This window comes from Canis lupus, chromosome 30 (assembly GCF_011100685.1).
Source record: "Canis lupus familiaris isolate Mischka breed German Shepherd chromosome 30, alternate assembly UU_Cfam_GSD_1.0, whole genome shotgun sequence".
Lineage (NCBI taxonomy): Eukaryota > Metazoa > Chordata > Mammalia > Carnivora > Canidae > Canis > Canis lupus.
In genome coordinates this window covers 7,670,169-7,685,120 of record NC_049251.1, presented here as the reverse complement: position 1 = coordinate 7,685,120, position 14,952 = coordinate 7,670,169, and the positions used below count along the sequence as shown (strand labels likewise).

The 14,952-nt window shown below is 37.5% G+C and overlaps 1 protein-coding gene across 2 annotated transcripts in view; it reads right to left on the bottom strand.

Annotated features, from left to right (window-relative positions):
* The window catches only part of BUB1B (BUB1 mitotic checkpoint serine/threonine kinase B), a 48,349-nt gene that overhangs the window by 10,673 nt on the left and 22,724 nt on the right, over positions 1–14,952 (bottom strand). For both annotated transcript variants that reach the window (XM_038580030.1, XM_038580031.1), the window contains exons 9-15: positions 10,547–10,776; positions 8,411–8,523; positions 6,708–6,823; positions 5,312–5,361; positions 4,132–4,192; positions 3,905–4,010; positions 1,920–2,194 (exon numbers count right to left, since the gene is read on the bottom strand). In XM_038580030.1, coding sequence (XP_038435958.1) covers positions 1,920–2,194; positions 3,905–4,010; positions 4,132–4,192; positions 5,312–5,361; positions 6,708–6,823; positions 8,411–8,523; positions 10,547–10,776 — 951 coding nt within the window. The remainder of the gene's footprint in view (positions 1–1,919; positions 2,195–3,904; positions 4,011–4,131; positions 4,193–5,311; positions 5,362–6,707; positions 6,824–8,410; positions 8,524–10,546; positions 10,777–14,952) is intronic.

Below are 14,952 nucleotides of genomic sequence, written 5' to 3'. Positions count from 1 at the left end.
TATTAAGAAAAGGTTGGGACGCCTGGATGGCTCAGTTGGTTAAGCATCTGCCTTCTGCTCGGGTCATGATCCTGGGGTTCAGGGACCAAACCCTGCATCGGGCTCCCTGCCCAGCAGGGAGTCTGCTTCTCCCTCTCCCTGCCGCTCCCCCTGCTTATGCTCTCTTGCTCTGTCAAATGGATGGATAAAATCTTAAAAACAAATTTTTTTCAAAAATAAAGGGAAACCCAAATCACTCAAGGTGAATACATGCTAGCAAAGGTGATAGAAAGTTTGTTGGACAACAATTTGAAAATGTAGTTTTAAAAGCACAAATTGGCAAATTAAAGAATATTACTAAAACCAAAATTGTTTGTTTAAATTAGCTAACTTTTAAATATAGATAGATCAGGGCACCTGGGTAGCTCAGTGGTTAAGCGTCTGCCTTTGGCTCAGGTCATGATCCCGGGGTCTTGGGATCAAGTTCCATATCGGGCTCCCTGCAGGGAGTCTGCTTCTCCCTCTGCCTGTGTCTCTGCCTCTCTGTGTCTCTCATGAATAAATAAGTCATAAATAAATAAATAAATAAATAAATAAATAAATAAATAAATAAGATAGATCATAAGGCTTAGTCTTTGATTCTCTATGCCATTCCTCCATACCATTTTTTTTCTTTTTTTTTTTTTAAATTCATGAGAGACACACAGAGAGACGCAGACATAGGCAGAGGGAGAAGCAGGCTCCCTGTGGGGAGCCCAATGTGGGACTTGATCCCCAGACTAGGATCACAACCTGAGCCAAAGGCAGACGCTCAACCACTGAGCCACCCAGGCATCCCCCTTCATACCATTCTTTTTTTTTTTTTTTAATTTTTTAAAAAATTTTTATTTATTTATGATAGTCACAGAGAGAGAGAGAGAGAGGCAGAGACATAGCAGAGGGAGAAGCAGGCTCCATGCACCGGGAGCCCGACGTGGGATTTGATCCTGGGTCTCCAGAATCGCGCCCTGGGCCAAAGGCAGGCGCCAAACCGCTGTGCCACCCAGGGATCCCTATACCATTCTTTATTCATTTCCACCTCTCCATTAAAAGATACTTAAAAAAAAAATATTTATTTATTTATTTATTTATTTATTTATTTATTTGAGAGAGAGAGAGAGAGAGAGAGAGACAGCAAGAACAGGAAGAGGGGCAGAGGGAGAGAGAGAATCTCAGGTAGACTCTACACTAAGCACAGAGCCCAACGCAGGGCTTAATCTCACAACCCTGAGATCATGACCTGAGCCGCAATCAAGAGTCCGATGCTTAACCAACTGAGCCACCCAGGTGCCCCTAAAAGATACTTTTTAAAAAGTACATTTCCAGTTGCCTATCTAAAGTTAGTGTCAAGCTATTCTCCCATTATTTAGAACTTAATATTAAAGGAAAAACAAAATGCTTCCTGTCTCTCCATTAGGTAGGTATACTTTGCCAAGTTTTCTCAAAGACATCAGAATCCTCCTGGGGCTTTCAGTCTCAGAACCATCAAAATTTACTTATTCTAACCCTCATATTCAAATCAATTACCAAAGCCCACCACCACTTTATCAGGGGGAGTCCTACTGTCATGTAAAGCACTTAACACAGTATCTGGCAGTTAGTGAGAGCTTGATAAATGATCACTCTAACTGACAAGCACGCACAGAATACGAGATCACTCAATCTGGTTTATGCAACCTACAATCAATCACCTGAGTTTCTTTTTTTTTTTTTTTTTTTTTTTAAAGATTTTTAATTTATTTATTCATGAGAGAGAGAGAGAGGCAGAGACACAGGCAGAGGGAGAAGCAGGCTCCATGCACCGGGAGCCTGACGTGGGATTCGATCCCGGGTCTCCAGGATCGCGCCCTGGGCCAAAGGCAGGCGCTAAACCGCTGCGCCACCCAGGGATCCCCAATCACCTGAGTTTCTTGATGCTGAGAGCTGGATTGTAGATGGTGCCATAAGCAGTCTGCTGGTCCTCAGAGATCTTCACATCTAGATCCTCCTCCTGCAGCAGTCTCTCAGGATCAGAAGGGAGATCCTTCAAGGACATTATCTCATGAAAAGGAGTGGATACAAAACGAGCTGCTCTAGCGAAGTCACAAGTGTCTTCTGGGTTAGGACATATAGTTACATTCCTGAAACCTGTGATAATAGCATCCTCACTCAAGGGCTCAATTCCTGTAAATTCATCCTGAAATAAAAACCCCATAAAGTTTAGCTGAAATATTTCAGTGAGCACATGGAGGGACTATCTTTTTTACTTAGAGAGACAGACATCAGATAAGTGATTTTCAACACAGCGTATTAGAATCTCTAGAAAAGATAATATAAAAAAAGCACATGGTAAAATCTGGGGAAAAAGTTTTGGTTTTTTTTTAAGCTTTTATTTATTTATTCATGAGAAACACAGAGAGAAAGAGGCAGAGACAGAGGCAGAGGGAGAAGCAGGCTCCATGCAGGGAGCCCGATGTGGGACTTGATCCCAGGACTGCAGATCACGCTCTGGGTGGAAGGCAGACGCCCAACCACTGAGCCACCCAGGCGTCCCGGAAAAAGGTTTTATATCAAGAAAACAGCAGACTGTATGTTATAAAAAAAACAAAACACTGTGAGGATTCTCCACACAAAGGAAAAATACTGGACAATGTTTTTTCCCCCATCCAATTTCATCTAAGAGTTAGTGGAATAATACTATTTTTCTTCTGGCTTTAGCCTAGAAAAATGATCTGATAATCTGCTATCCTCCTAGCTTTTAAGTCTTCTTCTATGCCAAATGTTGAATTTTTATTTTATTTCTTAAAGATAATTCATGGTCACAGTAGAAAATATGGAATACAAAGTATAAAGTTAAAAAAAAAGGAAAATATTTAAAATATTCCTTTGCCTTTCAAAGATTGATTGATTGATTTAGAGTGAGTGAGTGAGTGAGTGCTGGAGCAGGGGAAGTGCAGAGGGAGAGGGAAAATCTCAAGCAGACTCCCCAATGGGTGTGGAGCCTGACACAGGGCTGGACCCCAGGACCCTGAGATCATGACCTCAGCCGAAACTAAGAGTCAGATGCTTAACCAAATAAGCCACCCAGGTGGCCCCCTTTGTCATTCAAAGTAATACATGTACATGGTTTAAAAAGTCAACTAGTTGAATAGGCTATATTGTGAAAAAGTCTCCCTCCCATACTTGACCCCCCTCTCTACTCCAATTACTACTCCCCAGAGGCAACTGTTGTTACCATACACATATTACCTGGTAGGTTATATACACTTAAGTGCATACACTTGAAAAGGGTTTTAGAGCCATCTGGCTGGCTCAGTTGGTGGAGCACATGACTCTTGGTCTTGGGGTCTTGAGTTCAAGCTCCATGTTGGGTATGGAGCCTACTTAATAAGTTAATACATAAATACATAAATAAATAAGGTTTTATAACAAATGAAATTATAGCATATTTGCTAGTATATTTTAGCTATTATAAATAATGTTGCTATGAACATTCATGTACAATTTTTTAAATTTAAACATGTTTTTAATTATCTTGGATATATACCTTGGAGATAATTGCTAGGTCAGAGATAAATGGTAACTCAATGTTGAACATTTTGAGGAACTACCAAGCTGTTTTCCAAAGTGGCTGCACAATTTTATATTCCTACCAGCATTGTATGAGGGTCCTCATTTCTCTACATTCTCATTTCTCTACATTCTCATCACTTGTTATTTTCTTTGATTATAGCTATCACCAGTGTACGTGACGTAGTATCTTTCCATGCTCTGACTAATGACATTAAGCATCTTTTCAAGTGTTTAAATTTTAAGCTAGTGATTTTAGTTTAACCCTAACTTTGTGAGAATTGAATGAAACAATTCACTAGTCTGCTTATATTAACTTAGGAATACTGTTTCTTACACAAACATCTGGAGATACATCCTCATTGGAGTTGATGCTTTCTGAAGTTTTGAGAATTGCAAAGGGTCTTCGTTGGGCTAAAACCTGTGGGGGAGCTGCAGGAGGACTGCAAAAAAAACATATCCCATTTAACAATTTATTTTTCTGTTCACATAGATAATAGTAACCCTTAACGCATCCTCATTTACAGTAATAGAAGACTTTTGTATCAAAACAAAACTTCAAACCTGGTATTTTCTTTTTCTGAAAGAAGAAATTCATCAAAAATGTAGAAAGGCACACTGGGACCTATAAAAAAAGAAAACAGATTTATGCTTTTAAGAGTAAATGCCTATTCTTTAAGATATCATCATTTAGTATTTTGTACTGTTTGGAAGCAGAAAGGTAACCTGTTTTTTATAATGAACAATTTCAAAGATATAAAAGTAGAGATCATTTAATATCAGTTATCTAAACATGGATGATTGCGTTTCATCTTTATTCCCCACCACTATCACTACTTTCAAACCCAACCCAACTTCAAATTATTTTAAAGCAAATCTAAGACACATCATTTCATTTGTAAATATTTCAGTATGTATTTATAAAAGAGGATCTTTCAAAAAAGCATAATCTTCAAAACATAACCATACCTATAAGGATTAATAATTTCTGAATATCATATATCAATTACAAGATTCACCTTTTACCAAAATTATTTAGCAAGTTTGAATTGGGAATACAGATTCATATACTGTGACTGGTTGAAATACCTCCTAAACCATTTAGATTCTATAGGGTTTGTTGTTTTAGTTTTCTATTGAAGAAACTGGGTTGTTTGCCCCATAATGCTGGAATTTTTGCCAATTACATCCTCCTGTGTTGTTTAACTTGTTCCTCCAGGCTTTGTACTTTCTATAAATTGGTGGTTAGAGTTAGAAGTTTAATCAGATTCTATTTAATTTATTTTAAACTATTAATAGGTAGATATTCATGTTTTTAGCACTTTTAACTTATTTTTAAGTGAAGAGAGAATAAATTTGAGTATATATAGATTTAGTTTTAAACATTTTTTTCTAAAAAAACATTTTTTTAGCTACTGGATACTAGTAATAGGTTTAGCTCGGTATACACCACTAAGGTGGAAGATAATATTTGGTAGTTAATATAAATTTAAATTTTCATTTAAATTAAACATTTTAAAGCACTGAGGAATCTTACAAAAACAAAAAACACTCTTTTAAATGTCTCTCCTATCTCAAATCATATGCTTATAACTGAATTCCATGATTCAAAGACACAGTATTATCTTAGTTCTCCTTTGTCTTCTTGTAACTACCTTTACATTAATTAAGAAAAATATTTATCACATATTATATAATGTGTTTGTTTGGTAAGTTTTTCATGACATTGCCAAATACAGCTCACCTTTAGAATGAGGTTGTTCTTGCCAAATGTTTTCTGCAAGTGAAGTCTCCCTAGAAAGAAACTTATTTTAAAATATGTCCTAAGTACCCACAAAAAGAATTATTTCTTAAAAGTCCAAGATGTTTTTTCATTAAATATAATCTTCACTCTAAGATAAAGAAAATACTCAGGGATGCCTGGGTGGCTCAGCGGTTTGGCGTCTGCCTTCAGCCCAGGGCATGATCCTGGAGTCCTGGGATCAAGTCCCGCATTGGGCTGCCTGCATGGAGCCCGCTTCTCCCTCTGCCTGTGTCTCTGCCTCTCTCTCTGTGTCTCTCATGAATAAATAAAATCTTAAATCTTTAAATCTTAAAGAAGAAAATACTCTATCTAGTACAGGGGTGCCTGAGTAGCTCAGTTGGTTAAGTGTCTGCTTTGGCTCAGGTCATGATCTCAGGGTCCTGGGATCAAGCCCTGAATCTAGAGCCTGTTTCTCCCTCTCCCCACTGCTTGTGCTCCCTCTTGCTATCTCATAAATAAGTAAGTAAATCAATCAATAAATAAAATCTTTAACAAAAAAAAGAAAATATTCTAGTACTGTTGATCCAAATTCTTTAATAGAATTTCAGTCATTAAAATTGTTATAGAAGTATACTTGATAATAGATGTTATAATATTAACAGTATAAGCAGATTACAAGATGGTAAACTCTCATTTTTATCAAATAAGACAAAAAATAGAACACATAAGGATATACTTATGTTAATAGCAATAATCTCTAGGTTGTAGACATGGGTGATTTTCTCTTTAAAAAATTATATTTGGGATCCCTGGGTGGCTCAGTGGTTTGGTGCCTGCCTTTGGCCCAGGACATGATCCTGAAGTCCCAGGATTGAGTCCCACATCGGGCTCCCTGCATGGAGCCTGCTTCTCCCTCTGCCTGTGTCTCTGCCTGTGACTCTGCCTCTCTCTCTCTCTCTCTCTCTCTGTTTCTCATGAATAAATAAATGAAATATTTTTAAAAAATAAAAATAAAAATAAATAATAAAAAATTATGTTTGAGGGATGCCTGGGTGGCTCAGTCAGTTAAGCATCCAACCAACTCTTGATCTCAGCTCAGGTCTTGATCTCAGGGTCATGAGTTCAAGCCCTGTGTTGGCACCATGCTGGGTGTGGAGCCTACTTAAAAAAAATTTTTTTTTTAAATTTAAAAATTATATTTGATTGTTTCTATAAGAAACATGTATTTTTTTAAACAGAAAAAAGTCTTCCCTCATCAGCATCAGAACTTGTGTTGTGACAGAGACTTGCAAACATTATGTCTTGATATTAATAAAAGACTTCAAATCACTGGAGTCAAACGTTGGTTCTAAATGCCCTTCTATAAGCATCATCTCTTTTACCACTGTGGTCCTACCTGGCACAAGAGTTTACTGGAAAAACAGAACCGGATAGGGCCATTCCTGGTATTTCCTGAGACTCCGAGGCAATTTGTAGTTCAGCTGTCTCCTTTGTAGGCATCTTCTCTTCTTGCTATTTGCATTAAATAAACAAAATCGATGTGTCTCTTAAATCTAGAAAATTCTATTTTCAAGCTTTAGTTTTAAAATTACATTTATCATACTCTTCCCCTAGATACTCACTAATCACATAAAACCATATAAAATATCTATTCAATAATTTACATTACTAGTTTCTGTTGTATTCAATGGAGCAGTGCCAAGCATATACCAATTTCTTTGGGTAACCCCATTTCAATGGAACATGACTAGAATAAAAAGCTGAAATCCAGAAGTTACAAAACAATAGCTTAGAGCCTAACTAAGAAGTCAATAAATTACATCACTTCTAGTGAGACAAGTTCCAATTGAGGTTGTGGGACCCAGGAAATTTAACAAAAATCCCCTACCCCTGGACAAGCAAGAGCAGGACTGACTCCATTTTGTGCTGCACCCGCCTTGTGCTGATCTGCTTATTGCTTAGGGCGCTGCCCCGCCCTAGTCAAGCCTCAGGGCACACCCTAATCGGAAATCGGCTCATTAATAGGTCAGTTCAAAAGGATACTTTAGAGTAAAATGTAATTCAATAGGCCACCTGCGTGTGGACCGACATGACTGTGCAACTTTCTGCATATCCCAGTGGCCACTGGTCCCTATAAAGCTGCTACCCCTCTTAGTTTCAGGGTCCAAGTCCCTGCTCCGCTGTGTCGCGTATGCTTGGACCCAAGTTCGAGCTTGTAAATAAACCCTCGTGTGTTTGCATCGGTGTAGGCTCCTTGGTGGTTTCTCAGATTCGCAATCTTGGGCACAACAAGGTCCCCTGTTAAGTTACTTTCCTGTTGGACTTTGTTGCTAATAGCTATGAAACTACCAGAAATCTGAATGGGGTTTTGGAGGACTTTTATCCTCTATGCTTTTATATTGTTTAAATTTGTTTCAGTAAGTGTAGTTTCCTGCATTAAAAAAAGAGAAATAGGGGCTCGTGGCTGGTGCAGTTGGTTAAACGTCTGACTCTTGGTTTCAGCTCAGGTCATGGTCTCAGGGTTGTGAGATTGAGCCCTATATGGGCTCTGTGCTCAGTGAGGAGTCTGTTTCTCTTCTCCTTCACCCTCTGCCCCTCTCCCTGCTTGTGCATGCTCTCCCTAAAATAAATAAATACATATTTTTAAAAAAGGAGACGGGCGCCTGGGTGGCATGTGCTCAGGGCGTGATCCTGGGGTCCTGGGATCGAGTCCCACATCGGGCTCCCTGCAGGGAGCCTGCTTCTCCCTCTGCCCGTGTCTCTGCTTCTCTTTGTGTCTCTCATGAATAAATAAAATCTCTCTTTAAAAATATTTTTCTTTTAATTTTAAATTAAATTTAAATTTAATTTTTAAATTAAAAAAATTTAAAAAGGGGATCCCTGGGTGGCGCAGCGGTTTGGCGCCTGCCTTTGGCCCAGGGCGCGATCCTGGAGACCCGGGATCGAATCCCACGTAGGGCTCCCGGTGCACGGAGCTTGCTTCTCCCTCTGCCTGTGTCTCTGCCTCTCTCTCTCTCTCTCTCTCTCTCTATCATAAATAAATAAAAAAAATTTTTTAAAAATTTAATAAAAAAAAAATTTAAAAAGGAGAGAAATTACCTTATCACCCATTCTTTCTCGCTGAGTAGTCTGAATTTCTTTTAGCTTCTTCTCCATCTCTTCAATCTGTTTCTGCATTTCTGCTCTCTTCTCTGCACTGGTCAGTAGCTCAGCTAGAAATGGTAAGGTTGGCTGATGCATTTCATTACTCCTAATAGCAATTTATTCTGTCAAAAACTGTCTTTGCAGCCCATGGCCTCAACAAACATGCTAATATTACAGATGAGAATAATATAAACGAAGCAAAGTCCTCTGCTTGAGCTCTAGGTCTCTATTCTTTTATTTATTTAGTCAATAAGAACCAGAATATCTATGATGTGCTATGCACAATTCAAAGCATTTACGTTTCAGTGGTGCATAATACAAAGTCCTTGGTCATGTGACACTAACATTCAATTTGGGACACACACATACACACACACACACACACAAATTAATAAGAAAATCAGGGCAGCCCCGGTGGCCCAGTGGTTTAGTGCCACCTTTAGTCCAGGGCATGATCCTGGAGACCTGGGATCGAGTCCCACGTCAGGGTCCCTGCATGGAGTCTGCTCCTCCCTCTGCCTGTGTCTCTGCCTCTTTCTCTTTCTGGGTCTCTCATGAATAAATAAATAAAATCTTAAAAAAAAAAAAAAAAAAGAAAAGAAAATCACTGTTAAAAATTAAATAACATAAAATAGGTGATATAAGAAGGTGTGACTGAGTAGGATGGAGGTCAGGAGCTACTAAAGACCAGTAAGCAGGGAAGATCATTTTAAGAGAGTGAGGTTCATAAAGTTGTAACCTGAATGACAAGAAGCCAGTCATATAAAGATCTGGGGAAATAGGACACGTGGGTGGCTCAGCAGTAGAGCATCTGCCTTCGGCTCAGGGCGTGTTCCTGGAATCCCGGGATTGAGTCCCACATTGGGCTTCCTGCAGGGAGCCTGCTTCTCCCTCTGCCTAAGTCTCTGCCTCTCTGTGTCTTTAAATAAATAAACAAACAAACAAACAAACAAACAAATAAATAAATAAATAAATAAAATCTTAAAAAAAAAAAAAAAAGATCTGGGGAAAGATTCTAGGCCAAAGTTGGTGCAAAGGCCTTAATGCAGGAATAAGATCACTGTGTTAAAGGATTCCAGAGAAGGCTAGCATGATTATAGAATAGTAAGAGGGAGAAAAGTAAAAGATGAGGTTGGAGAAGTAGGCAGGAGCCAAGTCATGTATGGATAAGAGTTTGTACTGCATGGTAAGACAATGAGAAAACATTGAAGAATTTTAAGTAAAGTAATGATAGGACTTGGACTTTTTATAAAGATCATCTGCTATTAGTAAAATGGACTGATAAGGCCAGACTTAAAGCAGAAAGTCTAACTGTAGTAGTCTACCTAAAAGATGGTGGTTTGGATTAATAATAAGAATGGTGATAAATGAAAGATTTGGGAATTTTTTTGGTAGTACAGTTGATAGGCTTATTCATTAGATGTAGGGGAATGGTACAGAAAGAGAGATCATAGATGATTTCATCGTTTTTTTTTTTTTGGCTTAAACCAACTGGGTGCATGGTGTTCCCTTTTACTGAAATGGGGAGGCCTGTGGTGTGTGTATGTGTTAGGGTGTGGCTTTTGGCAGAAATCAGTGAATCTGTTATGGCTATGTTGAGTTTAAAACATCTATTGGAATAGCCAATAGATACAGGTAACTGAATATTAGCCTGGAGTTCAGGTGAAATGTCAGAAATAGAGATACAAATTTGAGAGTTCTCAGCTTGTAAACAGTATTTAATCCATTACCTACTGATAGTTGTAGAAAGAAAAGATAATTGGAATATTCCAGGACTCTATCCTGGGCCTCAGGAAGAGGTCTTTGATGAAAATAGCATTGAAGGAGACTGAGAGGGAATACACACCAAGGAAAAAGCCAAGAGAAGCATTTCACAAACAAGTATTTCATCAATGGTGTCAAATGAAGCCAAGAGGTCAAAAAAGATCCAGACTGATAAATGGCCACTAGATTTGGCAAAAAGGAGGTTTCTGGTGACCATGATCAGAGCTGCTTCACTGAAATTGAGGGAATGCTTGAGAAGATAATGGGTAGTGATGAAGATTACAATTCCCAAGAAATTTTGCTATGAACTAGATCAATACACATTACCTTCCCTTCGCGCTTTTAATTTCTTCCGGAAAACTTCAGCCCGGATCTCTTCAAAGGAGAACTCCCCCACTCCTGCATAAATCTTCTCCTTACAATACATCATCTTCTCTTTCTTCTCCTGAGACTCTTGCTGATGGCTCTGAACTCTTTGCAGGAGATCTCCTTCTTCCTTTCCAGGCTTTCTAGTGCTTAGAATATGGTTTATACTAGGTTCAATTTTACATGGTGTCCTAAAGAAGCAAAATAACTATTATTCATTATACGGGTCAAATGAATTATTTCTTACATGTTTTGACAGAACACAGGGACAATGTCACTATTAAGACTATGTATAATTAAAAAAAAAGACTATGTATAATTTATTTCAAAAAAAAAAAGATTGAGAAAAGAGGCTAAAAAATAATTTACATGGATTATCAATAATTATGTTCTGAGTACTACTCAGTTATGATGAGGAAGGAAATTAGCCATAAGTTAGGGTCATCAGATAGCTTATATTCCTTATAGGTGAAATAAATCTGAATATCATGTTAATCAAACCTAGTATATGAAAATTAACCTATGTAATATATAATATAGCCCATTTTCTACTATTTATCACTAAAAACAATTAGAGTGAGGAGGTGATGATGTAAAGTTCAAGGTTCTCAGCTGAGGGGAAAGAGTGAGAGTGATAATACAGGTTCGAAAAGAGTGAAGCATGAAGTACTTCAACCAAAATAAGGCAGATATTCTCAATCCTGGCTATGGACAGAATCACTTATGTATCTTTTCTATTTTTTTTTTAATTTTACTTATTTATTTGGCAGAGAGAGAGAGAGAGAGAGAGAGCACAAGCATGAGGAGCAGCAGAGGGAGGAGTATTGGGTTTCCTGCTGAGCAGGGAGGCTTGACCCCAGGACTCTGGGATCCTGACCTGAGCCAAAGGCAGATGCTTAACCAATTGAGCCACCCAGGAGCCCCTATCTTGTATTTTCTTATGTGCCTTTTTACAACTCAAGATATCTGGTCCCAGGGCACCTGGTTTATTCAGTTAAGCATCTGATTCTTGATTTCAGCTCAGGTCATGATCTCAGGATCCTGAGATGGAGACCCACATCTGGCTCCACACTCAGTGTGGAGTCTGTTTGAGATTCTCTCTCTCTCTCTCTCTCTCTCACTCTCTCCCTCTGCCTCGCTGCCTACTCATATTCTCTCTAAACAAATAAAAAAAATTAAAAAAAATTAAAAAAATAGAAAAACAAATATATAAAATCTTAAAAAAAAAAAAAAAAAAAAAGACATTTGGTCACTACCCCAGATCCACTAAATCGGAACCTTTAATGATAGGGTTCAAGCATCTACATACTTAAAAGGCTTCTTCAACTTGGTCAGCCAGATAAAGGATATCTACAAAAATGCCACACAAACATTATACTTAATGATGAAAGGCTGAATGTTTCTCTCCTAAGATCAGGAACAAGATAAGAATGTCCATTCTTGCCACTTCTATTCAAAACTGTACTGGAATTTCCAGCCAGGGCAATTAGGAAAAAAAAAAGAAATAAAGCATAAATTAAAGAAGAAACAAACCATCCAGGTGGCAAATATCTCTATTTGCAGATAACATGATCTTATATATAGAAAATCCTAAGAATCTATAAAAACTATTAGGGCTAATAGTGAGTTCACCGAAGAAGTACGATAGGAAATCAATATATAAAAATCAATTGTATTTGATACACTTGAAATGAATAATCTGAAAAGGAAATTAGGAAAACATTTCTATTTACAGTAGCACCAAAAAGAATCAAGTACTTCAGAATAAAGTTTTGAAAAAGAAGTACGGACAGACACCAAAGAAGATATACAGAAGGCAAATAAGCATATAAAAGATACTCAATATCATATGTTATCAAGACATTACAAATTAAAACAAGGAGATACCAACACACAACTATTAGAATGTTAAAATCTAAAATATTGACAACACCAAATGTTGACAAGGATGTGGAGGTATGAATGAATCCAAATGGTACAGCCACCTTGGAATAGAGTTTGGCACTTTCTCACAAAGCTAAACTTAGTTTTACACTAAAATCCAGCTATATGAGTTGAAAACTTACGTCCACATAAAGCCCTGTGCACAAGTGTTTATAGCAACTTTATTCATAATTGCCAAAATTGGAAGCAACCAAGATGTTCTCCCATAAATAAACATCTACACAATGAAATATCATTCAGTACTAAAAATAAATGAGCTATCAAGCCACAAAAAGACACAAAGAAACCTTGAATGCATATTACTAAGAAAAGCTAGTCTGAAAAGCTTGCTTACTGTTTATTTCCAACTATAGGACTTCTGGAGAAGGTAGAACTCTAAAGACAATATAAAGATCGGTGGTTGCCAGGGATTCGAGGAAAGGATAAAGGAACAGGTGGAACAGAAGAAAGTTTTAGGGCACTGAAACTATTTTATGTGACACTGTAATGATGGACACATGAAAAACTGATAGAACTATAAAACCCTAATGTAAATTATGAACATGGGTTAATAACGGATCAATATTGGTATATCAATTACAACAAATAAACCACACTGATGCAAGATGTTAATAGGGAGAACTGTATACAGGGTTGGGGAGGAGGAAGTATATGGGAACACTCTGTACTTTCTGTACAATTTTTCTATAAACCTGAAATAGCTTAAAAAAATAACATCTCATTTTTTAAATTTTTTTATTTTTTTTTTCATTTTTTTTAAAGTGCAAAACTTGTGTTCTGAAAACTATGAAACACTGTTGAAAGAAACTAAAGAAGATACAAATAAAAGATATTCTATGTCCATGGATCAGAGATGGCATTATTCATTAAATTGATCAACAAATTCAGAGCACAATCTGTAACACAATCCTAGCTGGTTATTTTGCAGAAATTACCAAAATGATCCTAAAATTCAGATGGAATTGCATAGGGACCAGAATGGTCAAAATAATCTTTAAAAAGAAGAACCAAGATGGGAGACTCAAACTTCTAGATTTCAAAAGTTGCAACAAATCTACAGTAATCAAGGATATGGCATAAGGATACACATATAGATCAAGAGAAAAGTCTCAAAGTTAAATGCATACATTATGGTGGTCAGTTGATTTTTAACAAGAATACCAAGACCATTTGGGGCACCTGGTGGCTTAGTTAAGTGTCTGATTCTTGATTTTGGCTCAGGTCATGATCTTGGGGTTGTGAGACTGGGGCCCACATCAGGCTCTGCACTGGGCACAGGCCTGCTTGAGATTCTCTCTGTTGCTCTGCCTATCCCCATTCCCTCTCTGAAAAAAAAAAAATAAAGAAAGAAAAAGGAGTATCAAGATCATCTAATGAGGAAAGAAGTTTTTCCCAACAACTGGATATCCACATGCAGAAGAATGAAGTTGGACTCCTTCCTTATGTCATACACAAAACATTAGCTAAGAATGGATCACAGACATAAATGTAAGAGCTAAGAGCTAGAACTATAAAGCTTTCAGAAGAAAACACAGGAGTAAATCTTCATGATCTTGGGTTAGGCAAAGCCTTCTTGGATATAACACCAAAAATATAAGAAACAAAAGAAAAAATATATATAAATTGCACTTCATCAAAATTTTTAAACCTTTTGGGGTTCAAAAGACAACATCAAGAAAGTGAAAAGAAAAACAAAGAAAGTGAAAAGACAACTGACAGAATGGGAAAAAATCTGCAAATCATATATCTGATAAGGAACTTGTACTCAGAATATATAAATTCTTACAACTCAAAAATAAAAAGATAGGGGTGCCTGGGTGGCTCAGTGGGTTGGGCAACCGACTCGATTTCAGCTAAGGTTGTGATCTCAGGGTCATGGGATCAAGCCCCGTGACAGCCTCAGATGTCAGCACAGAATCCACTTGAAATTTTCTCCTTCTTCCTCCCTCTGCCTCTCTCTCCACTCATGCTCACACTCTCTCTCAAATAAACAAATAAAATCTTTTAAAAAATAGACAAATAATCCAATTGAAAAACAGGCAAAAGATTTGAATAGGCAATTCTCCAAAGACATACAAATGGCCAATAAGCCCATGAAAAGATGTTCAGTATCATTCATCATTAAAAAAAGGCAAACCCAAACCATAATGAGATACCACCTCACACCCACTAGGATGGCAAAACCAAAAAACCAAAACCAAAAGAAAGTGAATAATAATAAGTGTTGGTGAGGATGTAGAGAAAATGGAGCCCTCATTCATTATGGCAAATTGGGACTGGAAAATGGTGCAGCCTCTGTGGAAAACAGTGTGACAGTTCCTGAAAATGTTAAACATGGAGTTACTTAATGACTCAGCAATTCCCTTCCTAGGTATATACCCATAGGAAATGAAAACATATGTCCACCAAAAAACAAAACAAAA